The sequence below is a fragment of the Rhinopithecus bieti genome, unplaced genomic scaffold (assembly GCF_001698545.2).
Source record: "Rhinopithecus bieti isolate Rb0 unplaced genomic scaffold, ASM169854v2 scaffold_4129, whole genome shotgun sequence".
NCBI lineage: Eukaryota > Metazoa > Chordata > Mammalia > Primates > Cercopithecidae > Rhinopithecus > Rhinopithecus bieti.
The window spans coordinates 310,510-320,246 of NW_016804391.1; the positions used below are offsets into that span (position 1 = coordinate 310,510).

General features: G+C 48.1%; 1 protein-coding gene across 1 annotated transcript in view; it reads right to left on the reverse strand.

Annotated features, from left to right (window-relative positions):
- KCNN3 (potassium calcium-activated channel subfamily N member 3) overlaps nt 1–7,011 on the reverse strand; it is a 210,214-nt gene extending 203,203 nt beyond the window's left edge. The window contains exon 1 of the mRNA XM_017867698.1: nt 6,933–7,011. Coding sequence (XP_017723187.1) covers nt 6,933–6,944 — 12 coding nt within the window. The 5' untranslated portion in view covers nt 6,945–7,011. The remainder of the gene's footprint in view (nt 1–6,932) is intronic.
- Between the last annotated feature and the right edge of the window lie 2,726 nt (nt 7,012–9,737).

Genomic DNA, 9,737 nt, shown 5'->3' on the forward strand with positions numbered 1-9,737 from the left:
TTTTTTAACAGAGTCTCACTTTGTTGCCCAGACTGGACTGCAGTGTCACAATCTTGGTTCACTGCAACTTCTACCTCCTCAGTTCAAGTGATTCTCCTGCCTCAGCCTCCCGAGTAGCTGAGATTACAGGTATGTGCCACCATGCCCAGCTAATTTTTGTATTTTCAGTAAAAATGGGGTTTTACTATCTTGGCCAGGCTGGTCTCGAACTCCTGACCTCAGGCGATCCACCTGCCTTGGCCTCCCAAAGTGCCGGGATTACAGGCACGAGCCACTGCGCCCAGCCATATTTTATTTATTTAACGGTTTGTTAGTTTTATTTATAACTTTTTTTTTTTTTGAGACAAGTTCTCACTATGTTGTTCAGGCTGAACTCAAACACCTGGGCTCAAGCTACCCTCCCACCTCAGCCTTCCTAGTAGCTAAGACTACAGGCGTGAGCCTGGCTTATTTATAATTTTTGAATGTTTAGACATCTAGTACGTAGGCCTCTTGCTCCAGCCCCACAAATGTGAGGGGCAGGTCCACAGACCACACCTCAGACTCTTACAAAGGGTCACGGAAGGAAAGCACAAGACCGAAGAGAAACAGCTCCAGCTACTAGAGATGGCGCTACTCTCAGGGCCTCAGGCCCACCACCACGATGAGCTCCCGGCCAGCCCACAAAGAAATAAACAGGTTCCCCAGCAGCCAGGGAGAACCCACCTTCCCCATTGAAGAGCGTTCTTTTACCAAGATTATGGATCCTTCTGGAGAAACCCCAGCCCTACCAAGAGAGGGTGCTCTTGCTCTATGGCCCCAAGTACAGCAGCCCACAATATTCATTCATCTTTCATTCAATGGGCAGGAATTGGCCAGGTGCTGTGTGAGCTAGATACTGGAGAAGCATGGTGCTTGCCCTCATGCCGCCTACAGTCCAGTGGGAGACAGACAACATGGGCACAAACAGGCCACCTGCAGCCCATCCCATCCAGGCGCAACTGTACTGGGTCCAGACAGCTCTGGCTTTGGTCTGTTCTCCAAGACAAAGTATGAGCACATCCATGGGTCCTGCCAGCAGTTCTTATCACCTCAGCTCTGGACACCCCACAAACCACTGGTCTACAAGAACACTCAGTCCCACAAGACAAATAGCAGTCTGCAGCTCAGTGTCCTCTAAATTCTTACAGATTCAAGAAATAGTTTTCCTTCCCCTGACTCCCCAAAAGTGAGGATGGGCCGGGTGTGGTGGCTCACGCCTATAATCTCAGCACTTTGGGAGGCCAAAGTGGACAGATCACTTGAGGACAGGAGTTTGAGACCAACCTGGTCAACATGGGGAAACTCCATCTCTAAAAAACACACAAAAAATTAGCCAGGTGTGGTGGCGTGTGGTAATCCCAGCTACTCAGGAGGCTTAGGCAGGAGAATTGCTTGAACCCAGGAGGTGGAGATTGCAGTGAGCCAAGATCATGCCACTGCACTCCGGCCTGGACAAACTCTGTCCCCCACTAAAAAAAAAAAAAGTGAGAAAAGCTCAGAGGCAGAGCTCTGGCTCAGTTATGCCCAAGAGCTGATGTTGCCAAACAGAATGGTTGGCTCAAAGCTAATGCACTCAGGTATCCTGGGACTGCATTCTGCCCAAGCACTGGGTAAGTGCTTACTTATGTGTGTAATGAAAGGGCTCCTCTGGGCAATTTTTCTGAGACGAAGAGACTCCCTGATCCTAAAGGGAATTGATCTCACCACCTCTCAATATAAAATTCCTTGCAACTTTTCCATAGCAGTTTTTCCCTTTTCAGTTTACCAAGTTTTCAAAAATCTGAAGGTTGGGTCTCGGTCAGACACCCTGTTCCAGTCTGAGTGATGGAAGGGAGCCTGTTAGGGAAGAAGCATGCTTCAAGAGCCAACATAAAGCCATTCCGAATACAGCACATGGGACACCCATGTAAAGACAGGAAAACTACAGAGTCATCCATATCAGGGTGATCTCATCAAGGGAGGAGGCAAAAGAGAGAACAGAAGGCAGGGCCTGAGGAGCACCTGTATTTCTAGGACAAGAAGAGAGGATGTTGGGAAAAGCCGAGTGTTGGGAGAAGCTGAGGCAGGGCTTGCATGTCTGACATAACGTAAAAGAGTCTTGGAACATGTCCGGGGTCCAGGGTCTAAAACTCCTTGTGGCCTTTGGAACACCAAGCTCTGTGCTAAAGGGTGGAAGGCTACCCTGACGCACGATAATCTAAGCCCAGGGCATAAAATCCCTCGTGGCTTGGATAGAATCCAGGGCTCGTGGCTCTGGAATGTGTTCTAGACTTGCTGGCTCCTTGCTCCTTGCTCTCCCAGGATCAATTGTATCTTGAGTTAAAAGAAACTGCTCCCCATTATCTCAAGTAGCAGAAAATGTTCCTTATAAATGCTAAACTGTCACAGCTGTAGATCATGTGCCTGCCCTTTTGACCTCCACATTCTCACCACCTGTTTCTTTGTTCAATTACCAGTAAATACTGTGGGCTCCCAGAGCTTGGGACCTTCGCAGCCTCCACAATTGCCATGGCCCCCTGGTCCCACCTTTCTCTCTCAAACTCTTTTTCTCAATCCTTTGACTCTGCCGGACTTCATCAGCCCCACGACTTGGTGTTGGGTCTGATCACCCCAACAAGAGGNCAGGGCTCGTGGCTCTGGAATGTGTTCTAGACTTGCTGGCTCCTTGCTCCTTGCTCTCCCAGGATCAATTGTATCTTGAGTTAAAAGAAACTGCTCCCCATTATCTCAAGTAGCAGAAAATGTTCCTTATAAATGCTAAACTGTCACAGCTGTAGATCATGTGCCTGCCCTTTTGACCTCCACATTCTCACCACCTGTTTCTTTGTTCAATTACCAGTAAATACTGTGGGCTCCCAGAGCTTGGGACCTTCGCAGCCTCCACAATTGCCATGGCCCCTGGTCCCACCTTTCTCTCTCAAACTCTTTTTCTCAATCCTTTGACTCTGCCGGACTTCATCAGCCCCACGACTTGGTGTTGGGTCTGATCACCCCAACAAGAGGAGGAGTCAGAAATAGAAAAGGCAGGAGCAGAAAGGCAAGAGAACCAAAGAAGTGAATTCAAGAGAGAGGGAGTGGAGTGGGTGAGTCGGCTGATGCAGACTGGTCATGAGGGAGAACTAAAGACAGCTGTCGGTGGTGGGTGACCTTCAAGAAGCAGTTTCAGTAGAGACAGGACCAGAGGTCAAATTGCAAAGTGTTCAGGAGTAAAGGGGACAAAATAACTGAGATAGTACTGGAGGGGTCTGCAGAAGGAAAGCTGTTTCAGGACAGGGGAGGATGGAGAAACTGGAAAACCTGAGAGAGAGGGGCTAGTTAATGTGGCAGAGCCATAGATGGGGGTGGGCACTAGTGGGCAGCTAAGCATGGAAAGACCGACCACCGAGACAGGAGGAAGGGATGGGAAGAGGAGAATGGGGTTGAGGAGATAAGGTGGGGACATAGGCTAGGACTCAGCCACTCTGGCTTTCATCACCTGCTCAGCTTCCTGATGCCTGGAAAAGAGAGAACATCAATGTGGCCACACCACCACTGTGTGTCTGGGACCTGAGCTAATGGACCCATGTGCCCCTGAGCCCAGGCTCTTTCATGATCCTAATTATGGCCTCCTGACCAGTCATGAATTCACTCTCTTATTCACTTTTTCAACATTTACTGCCCACCTGCCACATGAGAAATGCTAGGAGTTGCATCAGTAAGAGGGACCAGAGAGCTCAGAGGGTTGCAGGGAAGACAGTTACATAGACTTTCCCAGGGGATGGTGAGGCTAGACAGAGTGTGCTGTAGAATTCCAGAGCAAGGACACCTCACCTTGGGGAAGGAGTAGCAAAGCCAAAGAATGAAGCGACACGGAGCCAAAGTAAGAGGAAGAGTTGGCCAGGAGAGCAGAAGGGGTGAGAGCGCTCCAGGAGAGAAACAGTACACACAAAGGCACAAAGGTAAGCAAAGATGAGCAGGAGCCTGGCAAGCCCCAGGAACTGGGAGCAAAATGTTCAGAATGCTAATCGGGGGTGAGGTGGGAGGACCCCTGAGCCCAGGAGTTTGAGACCAGCCTGGGCAACATAGGAAGACACAGAACCCCTCTCAAAAAAAAGTTCAGAATGGAGAGCACAGCACCAAAATGGTCATCCAAGGGGTGAGACCAAAGCCATAGTAAAAGGGCCTGCCCAGGCTATTCAACAAAAAGTACCAAATAACATGAAATAAGAACCTAATTATGGGCAGACAACCATAGGTCACTATATCCTAAGACCAAAACTGTGTACATTGTGTACTGAACAAAATCCATAACCCTTGCCAGGAGTTGGGGCAGGGGGTGACTGCAGTGGCTAAATTAGTGACCAGCAGAAACATGGACTCCTGGAAGCAAAGGTGGTTCCCAGGAACTCACAGCATCAAGATATGGATCTGCCCATCCATCTAGCCAGCACTAGGCGAGGTCAAGCCCCTCCTCGAGATGTACGCAGAGGAAACCCAGGCTTAGGTGAGTCAAACTACCCCAAGAAAGAGGATGGAAGAATGAAGGCATACATGAGGTGGCGCTGCTATGTGCCCCAAGCTCCCTTCATCTCCCATCACACCTGGGTGGGTCCTGATGGCAGCAACTGTGAAGGGAAGGGTCACGATGCCCTGCTTGGCTTGCAGGAGTCAGCTCATCTAATTCCATAGACTCTATAAGTCACTGTCATATCACTTCACCCTCCCTCCTCCTGAAGGTATTATCATCCATGTTATTCACACGGTTGTATTTTTTTTGTCTGTTACCCCTATAGATCTGTGAGCTCCCCAAAGGCAAGGGCTGGGTTTTGTTCAACCTTATATGTCCTGATTCATGTATAATGAGCAATTGATACTCCTTGGTTGAATGAATGAATGAATGAATGGGCTCCGAGCTCCATACCAGGTTTGGTTTAATCAAGTTGACCATAATTGACAATACCAATTTTTGAGCTTGTCAAGTTCAATCCCACCAGACGTCATTAAAATGGAGCCCATGAAGAGTGATTGACAGAAGGAAACCAGGTATGACCAAGGCTTAAGTTGCACCTCACTCATGCTTACATGGCCCATACATCCTGAGTGTGGACTTTCCAGATTCACCTCTGTTGTCAAACAAAAAACTACCTGTGGCCATGGTAGGAAGGGGTTCGAGTCCTGAGGTGTGCTGAGGAGCCACTCACTCAGGGCCCCAGGGCCACCAAAGGACACACTGAGCCTGTGCAGGGCTGATTTTGGTTGGCCACACTCCCAGTTCAAGGTAGGCTCAGACCATTCATCGTTGATCCCATTCATAAGGCCCACACCCAGAGCAGGTGGGAGAAGCTTCTGGGAGGGCCCCTGGAACCCTGGAGGACCTGCCTGTAGGGCATATTGCAAGTCTGGTCCAGCCAGACATGCTGAGAGGAGACAAAAGAGCAAGGGTGGAGGTGGGAGAGCCCCGGGCACACCAGCCTGAGCTCCACATTACACAGACATGGCGTCAGCATTTTGCCCTTTGTTCACACCTTCATGTCTATTTCTATGTTTCCCCTTTATTTCTTAATAAGACTTCCTTTTCCAAAACTGCCAGCTTTATCTCACATGTACCAAAGAGTAAGGGGTAGAAGACACTAAAAATGGAATAGAAGTTCAATCCCAGGCCCAACTCCAATGTCTTGGGCTGTGTGATTTGAGGTCAGGGAAAAAGGAAAAAGAGTCCCTGGCCTCTTGCTCCAGGCAAGTGCTGTGCCGCCTAAACAAACCTTCATGTGAGCAGCATTATCTGCTTTGTACAGGTAGGAATCAAGGCTCAGAAAGGTAACCTAACTTGCTCAAGATCCCACAGGTGGATAGTGACAGGTGAGATTCAAATCTGACTCCAAAGTGTGCTGGGCAAAGTCATTTCATCTTTCTGTGTCCCCATTTCTTCGGTTTTAAAATGGAAACAACAATAGAGCTATTGCAAGTATTAGACGAAATAATATCTGGGAAAACACGTGGCAAACTGTGAAGCATGCCACCATGTTATCTTCCCTTGACCCACTGCTTCCCCACTGACCCTCCCCAGGCAAGATTCTGAGCCCCCCTCTCTCTAGTGCTCTCTTCAAGAGGTGCTGAGAGTAACTTTGCCAAATGGATCCAAGTCCTTGGCCCCCTGCCCTTCCTGGCACACTCAGCCAATACTCAACAGGATTTATAGTGCAGTTCCTGGAACATCCCAGATCTGCTAGAACAACGCCCAATCCAAGCCAGCTGTCCTGAGGACAGCCAGCCACTGCAGCAGAAGAGCTGAGGAGCCAAAGCTACCACTGGCTCAGTTCTAATGTGCCTGGAAATTCACCAAAGGTGTCACGGCAGAAGGACATTGCTGGGCATGTCCCATTTAGCAGACACAGTCAATACCCAGATGGAAAGCAGCCATGGTGAAGAGCAGGGCCTCCCCCACCTCAGGAATCTCAGCCTCAGCACCCTAGGAACAACAAGTCCAAGTCTGTTCCCATCTCTCCCACCCCATCGTCCTCTAGCACACAGAATTATTCCCTTCTGGGAAGTGACTCTGTGGCTTCCTCATCCTGGTACAGCTTGATTCACCTAAGCAGGACATGCCAGGTGGAATAGGCAGGTGGCCTGGCCTCTTCAGAGAAGGCTGGACAAACCCAGGAAGCAGAGAACTTGGCTGAGCGCCCACGGGCTCAGGCTGAGCTGTCTCTGCCCTCCTCCGATAAAGGGCACAGGTTCATGCTCTCTCAGAGACACTTAGGGTAAGAGAAGGGCACAGAGTGGGGAGTCAGAAGCCCTAGGGCTAACTTTTGGCATTGCCACTCATTGCTGCTCGACCTTGAGCAAACCACTTCCCCTCTCTGAGTCTCAGTTTCCTCATCTGTAAGCAGGAGGTTTCGAGCTAGATCACTGAGGTCCATTACAATACTCACTTTGTGTGACATCACATATCTAGGTGGTGATCTCTCGGAAAGTCTCACACAGTCCCTAACATAGGCCTTCAACAAGCCCGGAAACTGGAAACTGTTAAAGACAAAATAACGTAGCAGGAAGCGGGCAGCAGGTTCACCTCTCATCTCCTGGGGGAGCTGTCACCGCCATGAGCTTGGGCTCCCAAAGAACTTGCCTTTGGCTGGATGTTCCTGGGACTCACCTGGAAGAAAATAATTAAAATCCTAAACTGTAAAGGGGGACTCATCACTGTACTTGGCTGTCAGACAACAAGACACTGTCCAGATCCTGAATTAGGCCATGAGAGTGAGAGCTGATCCCTGTCTAATGAAAGTTGTTAAACTCCCTATCACCTGTTTATCGGGTAGCAAGTGAACAAGACAAATGCCAGCATTCATCACAGTTCAGCTGCCAGCGGGGATGTCCTGGGCGTGAGAGCTGGTGGCAATCACGGTGTGCTTGGGTCCTTCCCTCAACACCAGAGAAAAGAAAACTGGGCAAAGAAGACATCTCTCTAGTCCCTTGCAGTGTCGGGCTCCAGGCAGGGAGCTACAGTGAGAAACTGAACCCAGGAGTGGACGGGAAAGCTTTATCACCTTGGACAAGTCCCTTTGTCTCTGGGCCTCATTTTACTGTAAATGTAGATAAAATGAAGATAAAATGTAGGTAAAATGAAGATAAAAATAGTACCAGATAGATGCAAGGGATAAAATATAGTCATAGACATGTGCTGTATAAAGGGCATGCCAATGAACTGGGTGATGATGGAAAAAAAACAGGTATAGAATGTGTACAGTGGTACATTGGAGCCAGCTTCAGCCACCTCCTACTGGCTTGCAAGAGCCAACATTTTGCATGTTCAGGGATTTTGCTAGCCACATCCCATTGGTAGATTGAAATCAGCCACAGTGGGAATATTTACACTACAGAAATGGTCAAACACTACAAATCAGGGCAGTTTTTCCCCTTCCAGGGAGCTGATTGTTAAACATTCGCCAGCACACGACTGTGTATAATAAATAAGAGTAATGCAATGGGAGGCAATTTGTTCTTGCTTCAAACACATTCGCCATAACTTTCTACATCCAAATAACTGTTAACTGCTTCATGACAATAAGCTTAGGAGGTCATATTGTTTTCTAACACATACATTTTCTTCATTGTTACAAACATGTATTGAGACCTACTGATAGGGTTTGGATGTTTATCCCCTCCAAATCTCATGTTGAAATGTGATCCCCAGTGTTGGAGGTGGGGCCTGATGGGACGTGTTTGGGTCATGGGGCCGGAACCCTCATGAATGGCTTGGTGCCATCCCTGTGGTAATGAGTGAGTTCTCTCTCCATTAGTTCACAGGAGAGCTGGTTGTTTCAAGGAGACTGGCACCTCCTCCTGTCTCTCTTGTTCCCTCTCTCGCCATGTGACATGCCTGCTCCCCGTTTGCCTTCAGCCATGAGCAGAGGCTTCCTGAGGCCTCATCAGAAGCAGAACAGATGCTGGCGCCATGCTTGTATAGCCTGCAGAACTCTTTTCTTTATAAATTACTCAGTCTCAGGCACTCTTTTATAGCAATGCAAAACCGGCTAATATACCTCTACTATGTGCAATGCACCAAAGACTCAAAAGAAAAAAACCTTTCCTTACTTGCTCACAGCATGGTGGAAGAGTAAGAAAATGTACACTGTGGAGCATTCTGGGAATGGAAGTGGAGTGCCCCTTGCTCTGCTCAAGTTGTAGTGGTCCAAGCCCAAGCAACTGGGAAGGGTACTTTAGGCAGCGTGAATGGCGCATGCAAAGATACAGAGGCTTGATTGCTAAGGCAACTTTTAAAAATTTCTCTCTGAGAATTAACTTTGGTAAGTTTTAGAATTATTACATTACAGGACTACTTTTCCTGGACATAAGATGTCTCCTTCACCAGAGTTTAGTACCGAATTCCCTTTAGTTGTTTCCAAAACTCAAATCCACTTTGGGGTATGAGAATTTGGCATAGTCGAGGGCAGGTCCTCAAAGCAAAGAGGAGCTCCCAAAGCCATTTGATAAAGCAACAGCCCTTAAGTGTCTCAGCCCAAACGCCCAAGGTGACTACTTTAGGTTGCAGCAGACAGTTGGATGTACAAGACCATTTGTTCCCATCTCATTATTCAATAATGCTTTACCAGGAACAATAAAATGCCAGCTTTTTTCTGTTAAGACACGTCCATATCTCTGCCTCGGAGAATGCCAGGATTTGAATTTCAAAAATGAAGACAAAAAGAAGAAAGAAAATATCCAAAAGCATCCAGGAAAAAAAAGGAGGTTACCTTCAAAGGAACAAAAGTCAAGGTGACCTCATACTCTCCAGACAGTGGAACCAGGTCATGAAACTTATGCCAACCAAGTCATTGTCCAAATATAGAGGCAAGAGAATGTCATTTTCTCATACACATAGGTTCAGAAAGTAGATCATGGCCGGGCGCAGTGGCTCACACCTCTAATCCCAGCACTTTCGGAGGCCAAGGCAGGCCGATAACTTGAGGTCAGAAATTCGAGACCAGCCTGGCCAACATGGTGAAACCTCATCTCTACTAAAATACAAAAATTAGCTGGGTGTGGTGGCACATGCCTGTAATCCTAGCTACTCAGGAGTCTGAGGCAGGAGAATCACTTGAACCTGGGAGTCAGAGGTTGCAGTGAGCCAAGATCATGCTGCTGCACTCCAGCTTGGGTGACAGAGTGAGACTCTGTCTCAAAAAAAAAAAGAAAAGAAAATCATCTACATACCATTTTCTTTTCTTTTTTTTTTT